The sequence below is a fragment of the Myotis lucifugus genome, unplaced genomic scaffold (assembly GCF_000147115.1).
Source record: "Myotis lucifugus unplaced genomic scaffold, Myoluc2.0 scaffold_282, whole genome shotgun sequence".
Lineage (NCBI taxonomy): Eukaryota > Metazoa > Chordata > Mammalia > Chiroptera > Vespertilionidae > Myotis > Myotis lucifugus.
In genome coordinates, this window is record NW_005871330.1 from 679,433 (window position 1) to 702,280 (window position 22,848).

At 52.2% G+C, this 22,848-nt stretch overlaps 1 protein-coding gene across 1 annotated transcript; it reads right to left on the reverse strand.

Moving 5' to 3' along the window:
* Window positions 1-1,385: 1,385 nt before the first annotated feature.
* On the reverse strand, window positions 1,386-21,944 carry LOC102437626 (myosin-3). Its single transcript, XM_023763364.1, has 40 exons — window positions 21,868-21,944; window positions 21,117-21,328; window positions 20,566-20,709; window positions 19,975-20,131; window positions 19,234-19,261; window positions 18,771-18,879; window positions 18,078-18,170; window positions 17,303-17,366; window positions 17,127-17,225; window positions 16,171-16,274; window positions 15,950-16,088; window positions 15,393-15,511; window positions 15,162-15,311; window positions 14,263-14,433; window positions 13,862-14,168; window positions 13,675-13,745; window positions 12,987-13,074; window positions 12,789-12,906; window positions 12,050-12,173; window positions 11,826-11,962; window positions 11,480-11,735; window positions 11,052-11,294; window positions 10,790-10,966; window positions 10,522-10,667; window positions 10,325-10,415; window positions 9,533-9,922; window positions 9,313-9,439; window positions 8,137-8,255; window positions 7,780-7,976; window positions 6,995-7,178; window positions 6,151-6,316; window positions 5,541-5,665; window positions 4,290-4,598; window positions 3,990-4,193; window positions 3,788-3,913; window positions 2,735-2,905; window positions 2,550-2,654; window positions 2,307-2,402; window positions 2,074-2,199; window positions 1,386-1,522 (listed from the first exon to the last, which is right to left on the reverse strand). The coding sequence occupies exons 2-40, from the start codon at window positions 21,318-21,320 to the stop codon at window positions 1,496-1,498; spliced, it is 5,811 nt and encodes a 1,936-aa protein (XP_023619132.1). The 5' UTR covers window positions 21,321-21,328; window positions 21,868-21,944; the 3' UTR covers window positions 1,386-1,495.
* Between the last annotated feature and the right edge of the window lie 904 nt (window positions 21,945-22,848).

Below are 22,848 nucleotides of genomic sequence, written 5' to 3' on the forward strand. Positions count from 1 at the left end.
CTTGTATATCTTTTCCTTGCAATGTATTTACTGAAAAAAACTAGATGGTTTGTCGTTGAGTTCCCCACATCCTGAGTTTATTGGTTGTGTCTTGGATCCCCTGCATTTCCTGTAAGTTGGTGATGACATCTAATTTGGGTCAGACACAGTTAGATTGTGGGGCAAGAATTCTCCCCAGGCCATGGCATGCACTCCTATCATGAGGCATATAATGTCTGGTTGTCTATATTTTGGTGATACTAGTAGTCATCATTCACTTGGGATTTCTGAGTCACATAAAAATGACGATATCCTAGTTCTTCCATTCCTCCTTTACCAATTGGAAAGCTCTGTAAGGAGAAATCCCACTTGCTTTCTCTATCCTGCCCTTTCCACAGAGGGCAGCACCAGGAAGTCCTGGGAGGCCCTGAGGACTCCAGCCATGGCACGGCCTCAGGCCTGGGCCAGACTCGCTCTCACTGCTGTGATTCCCTTTCAGGGACAGCACCCCCAGGAGGACACCCCAGCTTTAGTCACAGCGTTGCCCTGGAGTATTGAAAGCAAGTCAGCACAAAGTGGTCTTTGAGACACAATTATCTGAAGTCACTGATAGGCAAGTCTGACCTCATTATGGCCTCCTCTCTATAAATGACATATCCAGCAGGTGCTGAACTCGCTGCTGGGTGCCGAGGAGACCCCCTGGGCCTTTCATTCTACTGGAGTCAGACTGGTCATCTCCAATCTTCTAGAACCAGATAAAGAAGGGAACTTCACAACCATTTCCGGTAAGTTTAATTATGACAATAAACAAATGATTCCAAGTTAGAAGATGCTGTTTCAAGTAGCAGGTCAGCCAGAGAGTTATTCTGACTTCCTACTTATTTTGTCTTTTAAGAAAAAGGCAGGTTTACCCTGGGTAAGGGCTAAGATTTTCTGTTGTGCGGCTTTGAACTAGTGTAGACCCAGCCAGGGACCTAGTGGCAGGTTCCCCGTGTATGGTCTTCATTTGTGCATTTCTAAGAGTCAGCACAGTGCTTGTGTGAAGTCTGCCCAACAGACTTCCCAGAGGTTCCCTGATAGAATTGGGGGAGGGGAATCCCTTGCCTTTAACCCTATTCAACTTGGGTTTCCCTCATGCCATATTGAGAGATGCCTCTTGACAAACTGGTCCTCTTCTCCTCCTCCCACTGCCAAAGCTGGGGTTACCTAGGAGCACGTTTTCTTTCTGAGCTAATCTCAGATTTGAACAAGAGCAATCTCTGCCTGTCTCCACATACATGCCAGTTGAATTGATAAAGCCATCTGCTTACTGAGATTTCAACATTAAGCACTAAAATCACCAAACAATGAACCACTTCCCCATCACTAAGAGAAAACAATGAAAGAGCCCCCGACTGAAAACAAAGCAAAGTTTATTGCAGGTGAAAAGCAGTCCCATGGAAATTAAGTAAAAAGACCAGGTACCATGAAAATATACATTTTGCATATCTTCTGCCCTGTTCCAGAAGAGGGTCGCTCACTCCTCACTTTCATGGACCACCATCTGCAAAGACAGCACGCAGCCTGAGTTAGGGCATGTGGCCCACACGTTGCCTCCTGCGCCCTCTCCTGGCGAGCGTCAGGCAGTGGCTTGCTTGTATATTTCAGTGGGACGTGGGGTGTTTGTTGGATCTCAGGAGAATGCACAATGGCACACATGGAGGAACTCACCCAGAGATGAGAAACTGGCCCTGAGAGAACTAGCCCCACACACTGGGCTTCCTCCTACAGGTATCGACATGGAACGCGACTGAGGACGGTGCCAGCAGAGGGCACTGAAAGGTCTCAGTGGGAACCTCTCCTTCTTTCCCAGAATGGTGTGTCTTTCAGTGCGACTCAGACCAGGGTTCTAGCGGGGCTGTTCTCAGCTCTGCGACCTTAGGCAAACCCCTTCCCTTCCTGAACCCAGGGTCCACCAGCTCTAACGCTGAGGGCTCTCTAAGGCCCCTTCCAGTTCAAAAATGTCTACATCACAGGTCACCAGGGGCTGCAAGTCCCGCACTCATCTGCTGCCCTCCGTCTCGCGGCAGTCTCGCTGCAGCGGGAGCCACCTACCCTGCCGGGGGTGAAGTCTCGGGTCTTATTGACTTGAGACTCTGCAATATCGGCCCGCTCTTCAGCCTCCTCGAGCTCATGCTGAGCTTTTCGGAATTTGGTGAGATGCGCGTTGGCTTGTTCATCCTGAAACCAAAGCGCCCGGGCAGGTAAGGTCAGCGTGCACCCCCCTGAGCGCTCCCTGCGAGAAACACACCGGCTGCTGTTCCGAGCCCCGCACGCGGCTGACTTACAGCCTCCTCCGCCTGCCTCTTGTAGGTCTTGACTTTCACTTGAAGCTTGTCCACCAGATCCTGCAGTCGCAGCACGTTCTTCCTGTCCTCTTCACTCTAGAAACGGAACATGGGGATGGAGAGCGGCGTGAGGTCCGGCCAGGCTCCTGGGGCTGAAGCGTGTCCTCCTGTATCTCCAAGACAGAACCGAGGTGTCGTTTGCACTTTACGGAGAAGAAAGGCCGCGGTGTCCTTCCCACTCACCTGGTAAGTTAGCTCCTTGACCCGCCGCTCATATTTCCGCAGGCCCTTCACGGACTCCGTGTTCTTCTTCTGCTCCCCTTCAAGCTCCAGCTCCAGCTCTCGGATCTGGGGACACGGTTGGGGGGGTTAGTCTGGGGCTGGAGCCCCAACGGGAGGAGCTGGGAAGCTGTTTGCGCGGCGAGTACCCGCGTCTCCAGCTTCTGGATCTGCTTCTTCCCGCCCTTCAGGGCCAGCTGCTCAGCCTCATCCAGACGGTGCTGCAGGTCCTTCACCGTCTGCTCCAGGTTCTTCTTCATCCGCTCCAGGTGGGCGCTGGTGTCCTGCTCCTTCTTCAGCTCCTCGGCCATCATGGCCGCCTGCAAAGCCAATCACAGCCACTAAGATGCAGGCAGGGGTCAGACGCCGAGGAGCTGCCCGAACCCGGGTGGCCAGAGGACCAGAGCCACGCTAACAGAAAGGGCCGTGGGTAAGGTGATGAGCCCACCATTCATAGGGAATATGAAATGGGCTACACCAGGCACAGAGAGGAACCTCGGGGGCTGGCTGGGAAATGCTTTCTTCGTTTCTTACACTGGCCTCCTGGGAACTTTGCCCACCCAAGGAAATTCTTTTGTTATCTCGTGATCACCAATATATTTTCTCAAAGGGATCTGAAACGTAGGGAAGATTGCTTTGCTACCTGGCATCACAGGTATGGGGGTAGGGAGCTTAAGGGAAGGCCTCTAGGGAATCAGGGTGTGCCTGAACCCGCAGGAGAGCAAAATAGTTGCAAGGTAATGTTCTCCTCGGGCAGCAGGTGGCGCTGTGGGTGCTGTGGCCTCAGAGTTTAAAACATCTGAGCCCAGAAAGCTTAGGTGCTGCTGGGAGCCACGCCGGCTTCATGTGAAGTGAAATGTGGTGGATTTTGACAGCTGTCGGTCTCACTTTTATATGTGGAATAAGTCATATGTGGAGGGAGAGAAGAACATGGCCCCCTTGGGCATAAGAGACAGAATGTAATCCTTCCCGGTCTTTTTGTTTTTTTCTGTGCTCCCGTATTTCTCATATCCACCTTTTAAATGTGCAGGAGAGTACAGCTGAGTTTGAGGGAGGTGGGCAGTGGTTTCAGAGCAGAATGCACCCCACGTGTGCCCTGGGGGAGCCCCACCTGTCTCAGGGGAACTGTCTCGGGGTTGGGAGAGGGCAGGGGCTTTGATGACACGGTCAGGGCTGCCACACAGGCTCTGGGGGAAGCTCACATCTGTGATGGCCTTCTTTGCTTTCTCTTCCGCATTCCTTGCGTCCCTGCTGGCATCTTCAACCTCGCTCTGGAGCTGCATGAGGTCTGTCTCCAGCTTCTTCTTGGTGTGGATGAGGCTGGTGTTCTGGGGTGAGAGGAGCGGGGTTACCCAGGCGTCCGGGGCTGAGTCGCCCCCTGCCTCCCCGCCTCCCTGCGCGCACCTGGGCGTGCAGCAGCTGCACTCTCTCGTTGGAGTCCAGGAGCTCTTGTTCGGCCAGCTTCCGGGCCCTCTCCGTCTGCTCCAGCGACGCCCGCAGCTCCTCCACCTCGGCCTGCAGCAGGTTGGCTCTGCGCTCCACGATCGCCAGCTGCTCCTTCAGGTCCTCCTGGCCCCGGAGGGCGTCATCCAGGTGTAGCTGGGTGTCCTGGCCAGAGAAAAGGGAAGGTCTCATGGAAGGTCAGCGTTAGGACCTCTGAGTGTTTGAGGCAGGAGAGGTTTCCCACCCGGAGCGCTCTCGAACCTTCAGCTGTCCCTGGACACCCCGGAGGTGCTTGAGGGTCTCGGCAGCCTGGCGGTTGGCGTGGCTCAGCTGGATCTCAATTTCGTTCAGGTCCCCCTCCATCTTCTTCTTGATCCGGATGGCCTCGTTCCTGCTGCGCACTTCGGCGTCCAGCGCGCTCTGCATCGTCTCCACCGTTCTCTGGGAGTTTCTCTTCAGCTGCTCAATCTCTTCATCTTTCTCGGCGATCTTTCTGTCGATTTCCGATTTCACCTGGGTCAATTCCAGCTGGACTCGGAGGATCTTGGCCTCTTCGTGCTCAAGGGCAGCCTTTAAAGAACAAAACACGGGAATAGTGCCGGGGACGGTGCCACGCCTGCCACACTGCCCTTCTGGGTGATAAAGCTTCAATGGAATGTTCGTAACCCTAACTCTGCAATTCAAAATCCCTAATTTATCTTCAGTGCAGAAATGAAATGTTTCCTTACTATTTGTTTAGGTTATATCATCAGGAAATGATAACATTAAATGATCATATTTCTTTTTTTAATATATTTTTATTGATTTCAGAGAGGAAGGGAGAGAAACATCAATGATGATAGAGAATCATTGATTGGCTGCCTCCTGCACGCCCCCTACTGGGGATCAAGCCCACAACCCGGCATATGCCCTTGACCTGAATCGAACCTGGGGCCTTTCAGTCCACAGGGCGATGCTCTATCCATTGAGCCAAACCGGCTAGGGCAATGATCATATTTCTTAGGAGCGTAAAACACCTTGTGCATATTTTTAAAATATATTTTTATTGTTTTCAGAGAGGAAGGGAAAGGAAGAGAGAGGCAGAAACACCAATGATGAGAGAGACTAATTGATTGGCTGCCTCCTGCACGCCCCCCACTGGGGATCGAGCCTACAACAAAGGCATGTGTCCTGACCTGGACTCGAACCTGGGACCCCCTGGTCCATGGGACAATGCTCAATCCACTGGGCCACCACAGCTGGGAAACCTTGTGTATATTTTAAACTCATCTAAGATTTTGTAAAATCGCATTTTTAGACCTATTTTAAGTGTAATGATTTTCCCAATACATTTAAAACAATTCACAGTATTATCCCATTCAACGCCGCAGTTATGCTGTTTGATAGGAAGGGTGCAGATTTCAGACTGTGGGTTCTACAGAGGCAACAATGAAGACGGTGGGACCAGCTAGCCTGCCAGGGTGGCACCCACCATGGCCTCATGGCGCCTGCGCCACCCCAGCGTCCGCTCACCTCCGCTTCCTCCAGAGCCAGCTGGATGTCTGCCTTCTCCAGCTCAATCTGCTTTCTCGATTTCTCCAGTTCATGGATGGTTTTGCCATTCTCAGCAATTTGTTCTGTGAGGTCCGCTATCTCCTCTGCAAAGAAGTGAGTTGTGATGCATTTGAACCCCTCTGCACGGGTTCCCGGGCAGGTGGCATCAACTAGATCCTTTTCCCTAGTTTATTACAATTCTAAGGATGCTGTTTCCTACAGATAAGATGCTCTAGAGCAGCGGTTCTCAACCTGTGGGTCGCGACCCCTTTGGGGGTCGAACGACCCTTTCACAGGGGTCACCTAAGACCATCGGAAAACACATATATAATTACATATTGGTTTTGTGATTAATCACCATGCTTTAAGTATGTTCAATTTGTAACAATGAAATTGGGGGTCACCACAACATGAGGAACTGTATTAAAGGGTCGCGGCATTAGGAAGGTTGAGAACCACTGGTCTAGGGAGAAAGACCCCAAAATAGCCCCTCCCATGAACGCTCTTCGAGCCTGCGGCACAGAAATGGGAGCCCGCATCACCCTCGGCAGCTGGGAGAGGGAGGTTTCAGGAGGTTTAAACTGCTTACGCTCCAAGTTCTTGTTTTCTCGTTTCACAGTTTCAAGTTGATCTAAGGCTTCTTCGTAGGCGTTTTTCAGTTTGAAGAGTTCGGTGCTCAGGGTGCGGGATTCCTTCAGGGCCGCCTCCAGCTCCGCCTGGCTCTCCTGGGACTTCGTTTTCCATTCGGCCAGCACCTGGGACAGGCAAGGAGGTGGCCCGCTGACTAGCTCCGCCCCCAGCTTCTAACTACAAGCCACCCTGAGGGAAAGCTCAGAGTTGGGGTGTCTCTTGCCCAGCTCCTTGCTCTTCATTGGCGGACTAGCTAAGATTTTGTTCTGTGGATTTATTCAAGATCCATAACTGATCAGTAACGATTGTCTCCAAAAAGCAAATGGATCCTCTGAGAAGGAATTAGCTGAGCATAATTACCCTTTTCCTAACATGGAAATGGGCCTGCACTTTTAAAGATTTCATTAAAACTTTGGTTCAACTCAACCTTTCTGCCATCTCACCAGGGGGCTCCCAGAAAGCTTCTCCTAGTGCCCAGGTTCTGTTCCTGCGCGTCAGCTACCCAGATAGGCCAGCAGACGGCACGGGGGTGGGGGGGGTGGGGTGGCGGGGGGATGTTTGTAGAAACAGGTTTGTCTCCACTGCCAATGTTTGAAAGGAACTCCAGCCCCATCCCACTCCCATTTCATTTTACAGAGGAGGGAACCAGAGCTCAGTGAAGTTCGGGGACTGGCCCAACCTCACAGGGCCCTGTGCAGCAGGGCAGGAGGGGACCCAGTCTCCTCCTCACACAACCACAGGCATTCCCCGCATCATAGTGTTCAGCAGCACAGGGCTGACCCCGCACAGGGCTGACCCCGCACCTTGTCAAAGTTCCTCTGCTTCTTGTCCAGGGCTGCGGCCATGGAGTTGGCTCTTTCCACGTCCACCATCAGATCCTCGACCTCCCCTTGCAGCCTCTGCTTGGTCTTCTCCAAGGAAGCGCACTTTGCATTCACTGCCTCAACCTGTTCCTCGGAATCTTGAAGGCGCTGAGCGAGCTTTTTCCTTGGAGGATGGGAAAGAGAAGCAGATGCTGTTTCAGTTTCCAGCCTCTTGGACATCACTATTCATCATGTTGGAATCACTAACCTTGTGATTCAAACGTGCATTTGCTCTCCTAAGCTCAGGAGAGCCTCCTGGCTGCTGGAAATCAGTGACCCACAGCCTGCCTTGCCTCTAGCCAAGATCCAAGTGGCCTATCTCAGGAAATGCGCAAAGGCGGGTCCCTCCAATGGCACAGCGCCGCACGCAAAGGCGTGAGATGGGGGGACATCTAGTCACAAAACAAGTTCATTCCCTAGCAGTTCTAAAGTCAGGGCCCTCTATCACATGATCATTTAAGGCAGTGGTTCTCAACCTTCCTAATGCCGCGACCCTTTAATACAGTTCCTCATGTTGTGGTGACCCTCAATTTCATTGTTACAAATTGAACATAATTAAAGCATAGTGATTAATCACAAAAAAATATGTAATTATATATGTGTTTTCCGATGGTCTTAGGCGACCCCTGTGAAAGGGTCGTTCGACCCCCAAAGGGGTCGCGACCCACAGGTTGAGAACCGCTCGTTTAAGAGTTCAAGTTCTAAAGGTAAATAGAGTTGCGCACTTGGCTTCCTCCAGTTCCTCCGTGCGCTGGATGGCGTCCGTCTCATACTTGGTCCTCCACTGGGCAACCTCGCTGTTGGCCTTGGACAGTGCCCTCTGCAGCTCGGCCTTGGCTTCCTGCTCCTCCTCATACTGTTCCCGCAGCAGGTCACAGTCGTGGCGAGAGGACTGCAGGGCGTGGGCCAGGGCGTTCTTGGCCTAAGAATGGTTAAGAAAGAGAGGAGCCCCTGGGGGATTGATATTTTAACGCCGTGTGCATGTCACAATCCAAGTCTGTTCCTCCTCTCAGCACCTACTGAACAAAGTTGCTCGGTGGTACTTGAAAACTAGCTCAGAGAAGCGCTCGCTCAGATAGTACCTTGTTCTCTTCCTCCAGCTGCCTCTTGAGCTCCTCTGTTTGCTGGGTGAAAGCTTGCTTGCTCCTAGAGAGTTGGGATACTATACTTTCCTTTTCTTCCAGTTGGCGACTCAGCTCCCCTGTGTCCAGAAAGAAAGGTTTCATGAGCGCACCCATCAATTCATTCACTTAGCAAGTTCCTATAGTGTGTAAGGCACTGTAAGAAGATCTGGGAGAGAGTAAATGATAAGGTGTGGTCCTTTCTTGGGGGTCAAGGGGTGAGTCCGTGAGAAGGAAAATGAAAGCCCGACCTGAGAAGTATTGTTGTAAAGGACTAGAAATGTGAAGTGACTCCGTCAACATAACTCATGGGGACAAGTGTAAATTTAGACATGACCAGGGACATGGAAACACTCCCTCAGGACCTCCCAGTGGCTGGTGTTTCCAGCTGTTTGTTGATTTGTCATTAAGGGAAATAGTGCTTTTCCAAGGACTCGCTATCTCTAACGGTTTGAAGGTAGTCTCCTGGATGAATATGCTAAGTTCAGGTTTGCATGTATATGGAGGTAAGAGAAGAAAGGAGGGGGTGAGAGGCTTTAGGACGCTAGAACCCGAAGGTTATTTTGGAATGGCAACTAAACTTCCTGTCTTCACTGCCTTGTTGTGGCTGCTGGTGAGGGATTGGTCCGCCTGTGATGATGGGCCGCAGGACCAGGGCTGGGGAAGCCACATTCCCAGGGAAAGCCCCCAGTAATGTCCCCTGATAGTTAGTGCACACCAAGAGCCCGTGCAAAGTGGCCATGTTCCTTTCCTTATTGTCTTGATCGCAGACAATCTGAAAACACGTGCAGCAAGAAGTAGGAAGGCCCTGGGGCTCGGTTTCTAGCCCAAGTTCTGCCTCTCAGCCTCTTTCAGCTCAGGTTCTATTCCTTCTGAAAGAGTTTCAACCACATGACAATTTGAGTCCCTTCTCTTTCTGGCCTACCTCTCTCTCTTGTTTTTACTGAACTCGCACTCTGTTCTCCTCCTTCAGAATATTCTGAGCAGCTCTTTTTCTGGGTTATTCCAATAGTTTCTTTCCTGAAAAAGTACTTTTGTAGAAATTCTCCCCCAAACAAAGTCGACTCTTTTGTTTTGCCCAGTTGCCCCTGTTAGGGCTCCCTGAGGGGGCGCCCCTCCCCGTCTCCCATCGCTCACCAGCCTCTGTCTGAAGACGAGACTTCTGTGCCGTCAGCTCACTCATGCTCCTCTGAGCCTCCTCGTTCTTGCCCCTGGCCTCACTTAGCTGATCCTCCAGAGTTCGGCATATTTTTTCCAGATTTGCCTAAAGGATGGAGGAAGAGGAGAAAAGTCAGTCAGTCTTGAGATTTGAATGACCCAGGAGGTCCCTTGCATCCAAAGCATTGTGCCCAGGTACCTTGGATTTCGACACACTCTCCACGTTGCTGGCGAGGTCGTCGATCTCCAATTTGAACTCGCTCTTCTCCTTCTCCAGCTTCTGCTTGACCCTCTGCAGGTTGTCTATCTGCTCGGCGAGCTCGGCCACACTGTCCCCGTGCTTCTTCCTCAGAGCAGCCGCCGTGGCTTCGTGCTGCAGGGTGGCCTCCTCCAGGTCCCTGCGCAGTTTCAGGAACTCGGCCTCCCGCTTCTTGTTCAGCTCGATCTGGGTGGAGGTGACGCCTCCCGCCTCCTCCAGCCGCTCGCTCAGTTCCTCCAGTTCCCGGGCGTAGTCGCTGCGCTGTTTCTCTGCCTTTGCACGAGTCGCCCTCTCCGCCTCAATCTCTTCTTCCAGCTCCTCGATGCGAGCCTGTGAGCCAGTCAGCCCCCGAGCCACTCACTCGGCCTGCCAAGAGCAGGCTAGTTCCCATCCCCATTAACAGACCAATTCTGGAACCGCCCCCAGAGAGCTAGGAAGATTGCTAATTTTCTTTAATATGACCTTTTCCTGCACCAGCCTGGTCCTTACCCCACAGTGATCAACCCAGGATATTGTCCATCCAATGAACTGTTGACTCAAATACTTCAATTATGGATTTTACTTAAGATTATATAAAACAGTATTCACACGCTCTGGCAGCCTAGCAGAAAGGAAAGCGCTGAGGCAGGCAGGCCCATGGCATGACCACTTGCTCAAAATGGCTTGTAGCACAGAACACCCAGTGCACTGTGAGTGACCGCATGTAAGAGAGAAATCCCAAACACCTCCTACCTGGAGCTCTTTGATTTTCTTCTGAAACTGGAGGCCCAGGGTCTGCTCATCTTCCACTTTGCTCTGCAGTTGACTATATTCAAAATCCTTCCTGTGAAGGGAAATGGAGAATGTGTGAAGACAAAAGACCAGTTAACCTGCAGAATTTAAATCACTCAGTCAGTTGCAAAATTGAAACCAGTGGTTTGAGCGCATACTTCTTGAGCCTTTCATCCAGCTGTTGCTTGTCATTCTCCAGATCTAATATGGACTCGTGGGCAAGCTTCAAGTCTCCCTCCAGCTTCCTTTTGTTCCGTTCCAGGTCTACCCGGAGCTTCTTTTCTTGCTCTAGGGAGCTTTCCAGCTGCAAAAGGCATCATTTCCTTCTTGAGAACAAATGCTTTTACGCCGGAGGGTTGGGGAGGGGGGAGGGCAGCTCTTTCAACCCTGAAGTTCTAGGACTGCCAGCTAGCAGTGTTTACTTACATCATCGACTTGCTGTTCCAGTTTGCTCTTGGTTTTACTCAAAGAGTTGACTTTGTCTTCTTCAGCTTGGAGGTCATCCAGGGTCTGCTGGTGGGCCTCCTGGAGGGCCTTCTTCTCCCTGGTTAACTTTGCGATGGTTTCATCCAACCCAGCCAGCTCCTCAGTCAGGTTTTTAACCTAAGAAGAAGCCACAAGCAACTGTAAGAAGAGATACAGCTTGGTTTGCAATGACAACATCATACGGGAAAGACCCACAGCGTACCTTGTTCTCTGTGGCATGCTTCTCCTTTTCAACCTTGGCCAGTGTCAGCTCAAGGTCATCGATGTCTTTCTTCAGTTCTGAACATTCGTCCTCCAGTTTCCTCTTCTTGGCCGTCAGCTCAGCATTGATCTCTTCCTCATCCTCAGCTCTCTCGGTCACCTCCTTGATTTTAGCCTCCAGCTGGAATTTGGCTTTGATCAGTTGATCACACCTTTCCTCGGCATCCAACAAGTTTTCACTTTCCTTTAACAAAAGAATCATGATTTGCTTTAATGAGATAAGGCGTGTGACATTCCAGTATTTTGTTATATATGAAGTTCTTTATGAAGCATCTGAACCGAAAAGCAAAACTTCCACCAAAATTCTAGTTTTCTTAAATAATCGATTCTAGAAGAAAGGTGAAAACAAAAAGATTTCTAAACACATACAGCCTGTACTTGGAGCAGCAGGTCATTCTTCTCTTGTACGAGAGTCACCAGCTTCTCCTCCAGCTCCTTCCTCTTTGCCTCCGACTTGGCCAGTTCATCCTTGGTCTTCTGGAACTCTTCCTTCATGGTGGCCATCTCCTTCTCGGTCTCCGCACTCTTGAGGAGGGGCTTGATCTTGAAGAAGAGCTTCATCCAGGGCCAGTGCTTGACGTTCATGAAGGCGCGGACATTGTACTGGATGCAGAAGATGGACTCCCTAAAAACAATATATTGGTTATTTCTCAGCAAGACACACCCCCACACACATCCTCAGAAGACCTCATGTTTGAATACAGACCCCACTCACCTTCTCTGCACCATCTTCTGGAATTCCACGCGCATGAGAAACCCTCTGCACACAGCCTGTGTCCGAGTGATCAGTTTGGCCAGGCGGTCATCGCGCATTTCTTCCAGGGTTCCCAGCAAGCCAGCTTTGAAGAACACCTTAGAGGGGAGAAGGACGGCATGAGTCCGTGTCTGCGGAAGTCGACAAGGGACTCAAGGCCAGCAGCTGTCAGAACTGAGGCTCACCTTGGTGTGTCCAAATTTGTACTGAGTGTGGTCAATGTCGATGGAGGCCAACAGCTTTTCACAAGCTTTCTTGCTGTCGATGAACTGTCCCTCTGGGATTGCACTGGCATTCAGCACTCGGTATCTGCCATTGTAGACACAGAAGCAATCAGAGACTATTAGCAAAATCATTAACCTTGGAGACCGTTCAGTTCAGTCTCTCTTCCTGTGAAGAAAGCCAAGGTCCAGAAAGAGAAAGAAAGCTGCCATAATCACATGCTGGGTCATGTCCTAGAGCAGTGATGGCGAACCTTTTGAGCTCGGCGTGTCAGCATTTTGAAAAACCCTAACTTAACTCTGGTGCCATGTCACATATAGAAATTTTTTGACATTTGCAACCATAGTAAAACAAAGACTTATATTTTTGATATTTATTTTATATATTTAAATGCCATTTAACAAAGAAAAATCAACCAAAAAAATGAGTTCGCGTGTCATAGGTTCGCCATCACTGTTCTAGAGGCTAGGCCTCCCGATCCCCAGTCCAGGTGCTTTCTGCCATGTGCTCATCAAATAAGCTCCTGAGAAAATGTGGAGGAAGGATGTATGTACACTGTGGCCATGTGGAAGGTTATTCATATTACATGGAAGGTCCCTAATTGTTCTGTTGAAGTGTTTTTTTTTTCATCAGTATTTCTCTCTCTCAAATTTCAGTATGTGCACATCTTATCAAGAATTGTGTAGAATATTTATGACACACCTTTGTTTAAAATCCCCGTAGAGAATGCGGTTGGGGAAGCCCTTCCGGCAGATGCGGATGCCCTCCAGGACCCCGTTACAGCGCAGCTGGTGCAGGACCAGGCTGTGCTCCATGGCCCCTGAGGAAGGAAGCAAGGACGTCAGCTCTGAACAGCATTTCCAGAGACCGGCCGCACCCAGAGAGCCGCCACTGTCTCACCTGGGGTTTTGGTTTCGTTGGGAATTATACAGCGCACAAAGTGAGGGTGCGTAGTTCTTAAATTGGACATTAGCTTGTTCAGGTTTTCCTGAAAGAAAAAGATTAAATTTGACAGCTTACTGTAGGCTTTTCCAAACACAGAGAAATATTGTAATAAAAAGTAAGATGCATATTTTAAACATTATGGATTCTAAAGAATGATGGAGCTATTTAACTCTTTTAATAGTCCTATGGCTAGAGGAGTGGGCAACACACACACACACACACACACACACACACACACACACAAAACCCACAACCTTATATAATAATAGTCTTTTGTTTCACAGCGGGCCAGAGACTAACGAAGTAGAAAATGCCCTCTGAGATCAATAAAGAGATGTACGCAGCCCCCTGGGTGAATGCGGTGCTCCTGCCCCTGTCCTTCGGGCAAGTGAGAAAGTTTGTGCGGAGGGTCCACTCCCAGCCCAGCCAGCCCAGCTAGTTACAGAACCAAATGACCCTTAAGTTCCAGTCCTACCTCTGTCAGACCTCCCTTAAACATCATCACACCAGCACCTCACCAAGTGACAGTGACCAGATTAAGACCACACTGCTGTTCTCGAATAATCGAGCTTAGAATCCCTCCATTGCTCATGTTGCAATGACTCAAACCAGCGACAAGCAAATCAACGCGTGTTTTCCTTACCCTGAAAAGGGCAGAGACAGTTTGGAAGGAAGAGCCCTTCTTCTTGGCAACTTTCTTCTTTCCGCTGTCAACTGGAAGAAATGACGTTGGCGCGCACTTGTTAGCAGGCCACTAGGGGTTTGGGGGTCCTGTGGGCTGGATTGGAAGGAGGAGGCATGACTACAGGGCACTCTGGGGAGTCGGTTACCGTCCGTGGTAGCAAAGGTGGCATAGAGGTGAGCCAGGAGCCTGTTGGAGGACTTCTGGTACAGCCCGACCACCGTCTCGTTCAGGGGGTCCTTGTTCTTCTCCAGCCAGCCCGAGACGCTGTAGTCCACGGTGCCCGCGTAGTGCACCAGCGAGAAGTGGGCCTCGGCCTTGCCTTTGACGACCTTGGGCTTCTGGAAATTGCTGGACTTGCCCAGGTGCTGGTCATGCAGCTTGTTCTTGAAGGAGGTGTCTGTGGCCTTGGGGAACATGCACTCCTCCTCCAGGATGGAGAAGATGCCCATGGGCTAGATTAGGGCGAAAGGCATGTGGTAAACAAGAGCTGCGGTGGTGAACCGCGGAGGGTGCGAGGAGAGGCCACTGAGTGGACAGACAGGCTACCTTCTCGATGAGCTCGATGCAGGCAGCCAGGTCCATCCCGAAGTCGATGAACGTCCACTCGATGCCTTCCTTCTTGTACTCCTCCTGCTCCAGCACGAACATGTGGTGGTTGAAAAACTGTTGCAGTTTCTCGTTGGTGAAGTTGATGCACAGCTGCTCCAGGCTGTTGTACTAACACCAAAATGCAATGTTCATGTGAAAAGTTAGACCTCTTTCTAAGGCAAAGACCCTTCCACCTCCCCCCTCGTTGCTCGGCTCCAGCCAGCTCATTTCGCTTTCAGATATGGTCACAGTCTCCAGGGCCGAGCTCAGGCCATGCCTCCTCTTTGGAGTCTCCTCTGCACCTCCGTCTAGCAGGTGTGTCTCCCTCTCCTGAGCTCCCAGGGCCGGGTCCTCGCCTGTGCACCCACCACAGAGTCTTATTTTGTAGTTACTCCCCAGTGCGCCTTATATACTTCTCATCTTCCTCTACAGACTGCAAGCTCATCTTTTATTTACCTTCATGTCTTCTATCTGGTAGACACCAATATACACTTTGATGAATGGCTCTATGCTAGGAGGATATTTATGCAAAATATTGCATGATTGGCTTATTATCAAATTATTTGCTTGGCTCTCCCTAAGTCAGTAATTGCATTTGAGATATTTTTTATTCATTGGGCTAAGCCTTTAAAATTGTACTTGACACAAATATTCCCCTCTCTTAAAGTAATACAACCCCTCTTAAAATCATACAAACCCTCTTCACATTCTCTTCTACTTGATTCACCCTCCGTCTAGTTTTCCTACAAGATGTGATGCTGTGACATGGCGGCCACCTCAACATCGCCCCTACGGAATCATGAGAACCAATTCCCTCACACAGGCCACATGAAAGCATGAACACGAGCAACACAAACCTCGAAGATCTCGAAGCCAGCGATGTCCAAAACCCCAATGAAGTGCTGTCTTGGCAGCTTCGTGTCCAGTTGCTGGTTGATGCGAGTGACCATCCACAGAAACAGCTTTTCGTAAACTGACTTGGAAAGGGCATTCACAGCGTGGTGGACCTGTGGGCAAGACCAGGATGAGCCTGCCGGCAGCGGCCGCCGTGGACCCGCATCCCTTCCCCGCCCCGAAGGGCCGCCTACCTGGTCCACAGTTTGACCTTTGGTCACGTACTCATTCCCGACTTTCACCCGGGGGAAGCACAGGGCTTTCAGGAGGTCTGAGGAGTTCAGGCCCATCAGGTAGGCTGTCTTGTCAGCCACTGCCAAGAGAAGAAAGACGGTTCAAAGGGGAGCCCTGAAGTTGGCAACGAAGAAGAGACGCTTTGAAAGTCATCCAGATGCTGCAGAGGTGGCTCCGTTTGTCTCAGGGGGTTTTACTTTTCGTATCTCTAAACGGCGTACATGTGGCCACTGGAAGCTAAGTCCCCCCGAGAACATGGCAGATTGTCTGAAAGACAGAGGGGTTCCAGAAAGCTCCGATCACTGCTCATTGCAGCTGAAACCGGGCCATTCTAGCCGTTCGGCAAACACGGGTGCTACCAGTGCCTACAGGCCTCTGAGCCCTGGAGAGGTTCAAACAGCCTCAGTTGAACACCCACCGACCTTGGGTTACATCAAGCATGTCGAACTCGCGGCATGTGGCCCGCCAGCTGGAGTTTGACATGCTTGGCTCACACCCTGTCTCGGTGACTTTGTACCTTCGGTGCCGTCAGGCTCTGCCTGCTCCTCCCGCTGCTTCTGCTTGAACTTCATGTTCCCATAGTGCATCACGGCGCCCGTGAGCTTGTAGAGCCCGGACTTCTCCTCTGCAGTGAAGCCCAGGATGTCAATGGCACTCTGGCATGGAAAGAAGGGCACGTCAGCCGGCTGACCCCAGGGCCCAGGACGAGCACCCCGCACCTCTCTCTGTTCTACTTACATCCGTGGCCAGCAGCTCCTCCGCATCGTCAATGCTGGCCACCAGGATCTCGCCCTGGCTGATGAACGGGTAGTCGTAAGGGTTGGTCGTAATCAGCAGCAGCTCTGAAATGAGTAGTTACAGGAGGTCGCATAGATTCGAAGAGAACATCCACCAGAGGGTTTGAGCTCCTACGTTCAGGTTTGAATCTCTTACTGCTGGAGCCCAAATTGGATTTAGAGTTAGAGTTAGAGTTAGAGTTAGAGTTAGAGTTAGAGTTAGAGTTAGAGATCTCTAAACAGCCTCTCGGTGCTCAGGCTCTGCCTGGATATAAAGTGTGAGGGGAAGACAGTGCAGCCGGCCCGTGCAGTGTAGAGGAAGAACCCAGGCAGAGCGCAGTATTTAAAGTCTTGCTCTGCATGCAAATGGCGCTTAGTGAAGAAGGTTCAGAGCAGGTAAAAGGGAAGCTGGCGGAGTCTGGGGGAGGGGAGCACAGGTTGAAAAGCTGTGGCCTGTTCCCAGGCTTGGGACCAGAAGTCTGAGCAAACACAGCCAAAGGGCGTGGAAGAGCGTGTGCACAGGCCCCTTTAGGTGCAGAACAAAGGGCAGGGACGCTCCACAGGCTGGATTGCTCATTGATTTTTGCATTGGCCTCACAGCATTTGGTGAAAGATGGGTTTCTGTGCTCGAACACAAGAGGGCGCTACATGTCAATTAAATGTTTAGCTGCTCAAAAGGCTTTTATAAACCAGCGCTGAGTTCAGTAGTGGTTTCATCTGTTGCTGCCCATCGGATTTGTTTTGTTTTGTTTTGTTTTTTTCAAATTGGCACGTCACTGTCAATATACCTACATCTCATCTTGAAAACAAACTTTGTTGTCTGCAGAGTCCCCTATGTATATAGGTACGGCTCTACCTGGACCAGTGATGTCAGAGCCGAAGTGCCTGAAAGACCAGCCCCGCTGGGGACTTGCTCACCTATGAGCTCCGGCTTCTTGTTGGAAAGAATCTGGTAGAAGATGTGGTAGCTTCTCTCAGCCTTCAGCTGGAAAGTCACTCTTGATTTCTCCAGCAGATCTGTGAACACAACACAGCACTGTTTTCCAAGCTGCCCCCCACCTCCCTGAGACATCCGGTCCCAAGCATCTACTTACAAGTTTCAATATCTGCAGAGGCCAGCTTCCCCGTGGTGCCGAAATGGATTCGGATGAACTTGCCCTGTGGGGACAGGGAGCCCAGTGTTTACCATGGCTCCAAGCGTCCCAGCAGCCTCCTGGGCCAGGTGATAGGAGCCTTATTCCCTGTGGCTGGAAATTACTTATGTCCTCCTCTTCCTCCCTCCTCCTCTTTCCAGATGATGTGCCTTCCTCCCCATTCCTCTATTCCACGCTCCCTCCAAACCACCCCACACGTGCAGCCAACAAAGTAAGAGACTGGTCTTTTTCTAGATGCAAATCAAACCATGTCACTTCCCTGCCTGTAGAATCCTTCCGGAGCTTCCTGTGTGAAATCCAAACTCCTCCTCACAGGTACCTACGTGACAGGTCTCTCTGCCTCTCCCCTCACCTCATGGGCGCCCCCTGCCCAGCTCTCTGCAGCTGCTCCCCTACCAGCAGGCCCCCTCCTATGTCAGAGTCTTGTGTTGTCCTTTGTTCCTCCTCACCCTGCAGAGCTCAGGGTTCACGCCCCCCCCCCCAACCTGGAGGCCTCCCCTGCCAACACTGTCTGAAGGAGACCCTGCCCCATTACCCTATCACAGGCCCTGCTTGTTGAACTTTATACGAATGTATCATTATCGGAAATCATCTTGCTGATTTGTTTTGTTCTTCCACTGTCTCTTCCCTCCGACTGTAACCTCTGTGAGGACGGGGACCTTGCTTGTCTCATAAGCCACAGAGAAAACCGCAGTGTATCTGGACTCGGACTCACAAAGCGGGAGGAGTTGTCGTTCCTCACGGTCTTGGCGTTCCCGAAAGCCTCCAGCAGCGGGTTGGCACTGATGATCTGGTCTTCCAGAGTCCCCTGGGCACGGGGCAAGGGAGGAAGGAGCCGCGGAATGGCAGTAAGCGATGCTTCCCCCCCAGTCGCTCCTGCCTGTCCGTGTGCCTGGCAGTCAGGGCACAGCCAGTCCCTCCCTCCCCCTTGCCAATCTGAGGCCGAACCAAATCAACAGCACGTCTCACTCAGCACACCTTTGCCACGTTGCTCTATTTAGCTATAGTGAGGGACTTGACTTGAAGTTCTTTTAATACTGCATTCCTTGACTCTCTAGTCAGTTAGGTTGTCTGATTCACTTCAAACCATTGTAATATTTTCACTTAGAAAGGGAGTACACGCTGCAGTTCTCTCGAGATGGGGGATGGATTCTGCCATAAAAGAAGGAGCTCCCTGCGATGCTCCCAGCGGACCTTCCTCAGAGCCTCCCTTTCCAGAACAGTGACAGGGTCTGGTCCTGTGCCATCAGCCCTGCACGGGCCACCTAAGATGCCACTGTCCTTCAGGGTTAACTCCTGGCCTGCTCGCCTTTCCTGGGGAAGGGGTATTGCCTCCCGTGCCCTCACCAGGAATTAAGACAACAGGTAGCAGCCGTGGAAACGCAGCAAGCCTCCCTCATCTCCTCACCTTCATTTTGGAGTCCTTCTTCTTGGCCAGGTCCCCAGTTGCTGCAATTGTTGCAAAGTACTGGATGACCCTCTTGGTGTTCACAGTCTTCCCTGCCCCGGATTCTCCGCTGTTGGGGGAGAAAGAGAGAGAGAGAGAGAGAGAGAGATACCAGTTCTGTTAGCGTAGACGGTCTCTCCAAGATGCCACACGGAGGCCTGGACATACTGTGAGCCACGTCAGACACACATGTACCACACAGAGAGGCAGAGGCCCAGGGAACCCCACGGCTGAGCTGACCCAGGTGGGCAATCCAGTGCTCTGAGGCCTCCCACGTATCTTCCCGCCCACCCCAAGTCGATCTTTCGCTTGGACTTTGTTCTAAATACTTTCCAGTGGACAGAACAGAGCACGTGTCGCCGCTGCCTCCTGCGCCGGGGACAGCAGCCACGGCTTTGACACTGCCCTGCGCCCGGACACTTACGTGATCAGGATGGACTGGTTTTCACGATCTGCCAAAAGCAAAAATAAAACGGAGCTGATGGCAATATAAAAAGAGCTTCCCCCTTTGCCCCACCTCTCAAGCAGTCACGGTTCAATGCACAATTCCTCTGCCCTCTCGCAGTTAGTTTAGTCCAATGGTCGGCAAACTGCAGCTTGAGAGCCACATGCGGCTCTTTGGCTCCTTGAGTGTGGCTCTTCCACAAAATACCACGTGCGGGTGCACACGTACAGTGCGATTGAAACTTGTGGCCCGTGCGCAGAAGTCAGTATTTTGTGGAAGAGCCACACTCAAGGGGCCAAAGAGCCGCATGTGGCTCGTGAGCCGCAGTTTGCCGACCACTGGTTTAGCCCAATGTGGGAGCTGGAGAATGAGGCTCAGAGGGGTTAAGCCCCTGCTTAAAACCAGCCAGTGGCTTGTCACCGGGCAGTGGCTTCTGATTGTATCGGGTTGAACCGTATGAGGCTGTCAATAATGTTTTGGCCCATAGAAATCTTAGTTTCATAGGGTTTAACCAGTACTTGCATTAAATGCACACTTCTCACCAGGGCTTGCAAGGGGCTCGGAGAACTGGCCTTTCTGCTCTTTAAGCATCTTTACCCCCCTCTCCTTTGTGCGGAGGTCGCAGGCCGAATAGGGCAGGCTCAGGACCACGTGTGCTCCTCGGGAGCCCTGTCCAGCGCCTGCCTGCTCACCACGCCAGGCTTCCTCCCAGAAACCTACCAGTCAGCATGAACTGATAGGCGTTGTCAGAGATGGAGAAGATGTGGGGCGGGGCCTCCTGGCGCTTTTTGCCTCGGTAGCCATCCACCACCTCCGGGTTGTACACCGGCAGCCACTTGTAGGGGTTGACGGTGACGCAGAAGAGGCCGGAGTAGGTCTGTGGGAGGGTTAAAAGCATATATGCATGTGTATATATATAAAACCTCTGCCTTTGTTATTTTTTCACAATCAATTAGTAGAGGAGGAAACATGTAATTTCTATTTACAGGTGAGGCCCCTGAGACTCAAGCAGGGGCGTGGCTGGACCGCCCACAGCTGGTGAGTGACAGCTGAGACCCAAAGCCTGTGGTTCCTGCTCCCCCGCTGGAACCTCCTGCTCCGCCCTCCTTCCTCCAGCCCCTCTCCTTCCTGTCTGTCCCATTCATCCTCGCTTTCTCATCTTCTAGCTTCTCTTCGCCCTTTCCTCTTGGTTCCATTTCCTGTCTTTTGTTCAACAGCTTAGTCAAACACGAATCTCTCCAGATCCCATCACCGCACAGGCCTCTCCCCCTCCCCCACCCGCCCGCGGCCCCAGGGCGCCCCTGCACGGACGTAGATCATCCAGGAGGTGTAGCGGTCCTTGAGGTTGTACAGCACGGCCGGCTCGTTCAGGTGCGTCAGCATGGCCATGTCCTCGATCCGGTCGAACTTGGGCGGGTTCATGGCGTACACGTCCTCCGGCTTGACCACCAGGGTCTGAAAGGGGAGAGGCACGGTGCTCACCAGGGGTCCTCTGCGCGGGTGCCCCCTGCGGACATGTCTCCCGCGAAGAGGCTGGTGAGCCCCGGTCCGGAGCGAGCACCAGGGAAAACGCCTGCTGGCAGCGAGGGAGACACGTTTGGGGGCAGGTAGCGATGGTGCTGCCAGCGGGAGACTTGGTTCTGCCACGTGGGCACTAACTCCTCTCATCAGCCGCGTCAGGTCTCCCACCTGCACCGGCATGTGCGGTGCTTTCTCCACGGAAGTTCACAGTGAGGCTGTGAGAGGCGCACTGGCGCCAGGGCCACCTGGGGCGGGGCAGGGCCGGGCGGGGCGATGCATGGACCAGGCCTGGAGGAGCAGGTGGAGAGCCAGGAGGCCATGCGGGCCTGGACGGGGCTTACCCGGTTGTCTTCGGTTTCCACCGTGACCTTCCCATCCTGGCTACTCTTAATTTTCCCCTTGGCGTACTCTTCCTTCGAGTCGACCACAAAGCAGTAGGTTTTGGCGTCAAAGGGCTGGTTCTGCGCCTCGATCCTCTCCTTTTCCGACTTGCGGAGGAAGGGAGCGGCCATGCCGAACACTTCCATTTCAGTGTCGCTGCTCATGGCGCCAGCTGCAAGGCAAGCCACCGTGAGCCGCTGCCTCCCAGCAAGCCCCAGGCCTGCCCGCCTCTGCTCTACGATGGCTCCGGACAAGGCTGTGCTCGGTCCCAGGAGCCCCACCCACAGACGTAAGTGCTGGGAAAATCAGCGGAGCACATGTAACCCCATCTCCTCGTCATCTGAGGCTCGGCTGACTGAGGGACCGAGAGGTGAGCCCAGCCCTCTCGGGACCTCACTCCCTTTAAAACCCAGGTGTTGCCCAGGGAAGCTTTAGAATAAACACCATAAAAAACAAAGGCCGTTCTTCAAAGAGATCCTGCTCAGTCGCAAATAGCTGAGGAACTTTGGGACCATTTTGAACGAAGGTGGCCACCTCTTCCCTCAAGGAAAGCGACGGGGCTTCCTCCAGTTGCTGAGAACAGCAGTCGCATCTGACCTCGCATCCTTTGGGAGGTCTCCTAAGTGCTGCCCCTCCGCTCCTCCCCAGCCTCCCTGTCCTGGTCTGAGCTCCCAGGTTCCCGCCAGCCAGGGACGTGGCCAGAATTCTCACCTGAGAGTCACAGACACAGGACAGACAATGAGGCCGCAGCAGCCCAGGAAATCACACCTGCAAAGAACGCAAGAGGAAAGCTCAGGGCACCTGGCGGCGTCCGGTCCAGCTTCGATTCAGCTCTTGATAAATTAGGTAAATAAGGAGAAAGGACTAATAACTTACCCCAGAGACAAGCTGGAGGAGCAGATGGGACAGGACCCACAAGTAAGCCATTAAGGTAGTAAAAGCCCCCACTACCCCCAACCTGGCTCTTACCAGCCCACTCTGGGCCGTTGTTCAGTCTGCAATGCCTCCCATTAGAAGTGGACAATAAAAACAGCATCTCTGTCTAAAAGCTGTGGTTCTAGGCCTGGGGCAGGGAGAAACCTCTAAGACCGGCTGACTGACACCCAGACAGTGTGGTTGGTCTTGGGAGGAGAGGACACATGGCAGGCACACATGTAGGTGGGGAAGGTGAGGGTACAGGAAGGCACCACATCCCATGGTTCCTGTACCACTCAGAGAGGCAAAGGTAGACCGTCACCCCGCTGGACAGGCCAAGGTCCATGGAGAGTCCAGGGATCCTGCCCATGATGGGGAGAGGAGGCAGAAGGAGGACCTGTCCTTCACATCTAACTGTTCCTCAGCAAAGCCAGGCAAGGCCCGGCCCGGAGTGCTCGGCCACACCGAGGCGAGAGCCATGCCGGAGGGGCTGTGACTTACCTCCGCCCACGAGAGCAGCTACGGAGGGGCTGCTGCTGGCTGTGCTTTTATAGGCCCCACTCACCCCCCTGGCTCATTCCTTCTCTATATTTGGAAAGAGAATGACCACACCGCAGGCTGAGAAGCAGCTCCTGCCTCACGTTTTTTTGGCGTTGTTGCCAGGGGAAAGGTATATATAGAAATGAGCAGGATTATAGCCATTCTTCCAACTATAGAAAGTTGGGAGTTTGAGATGCCTTTTGCTGAACTTGGGGCTGGCGACGTGACGGACCAGCC

Coding starts and splice junctions, on each gene's coding strand:
- LOC102437626 (XM_023763364.1), bottom strand. CDS start 21,320: ATGAGCAGCGACACTGAAATGGAAGTGTTCGGCATGGCCGCTCCCTTC. Junction 17,367..18,077: donor ACGACAACTCCTCCCGCTTT/GTGAGTCCGAGT, acceptor CTGTCCCCACAG/GGCAAGTTCATCCGAATCCA. Junction 8,256..9,312: donor TCGTCTTCAGACAGAGGCTG/GTGAGCGATGGG, acceptor TTCTGGACACAG/GGGAGCTGAGTCGCCAACTG.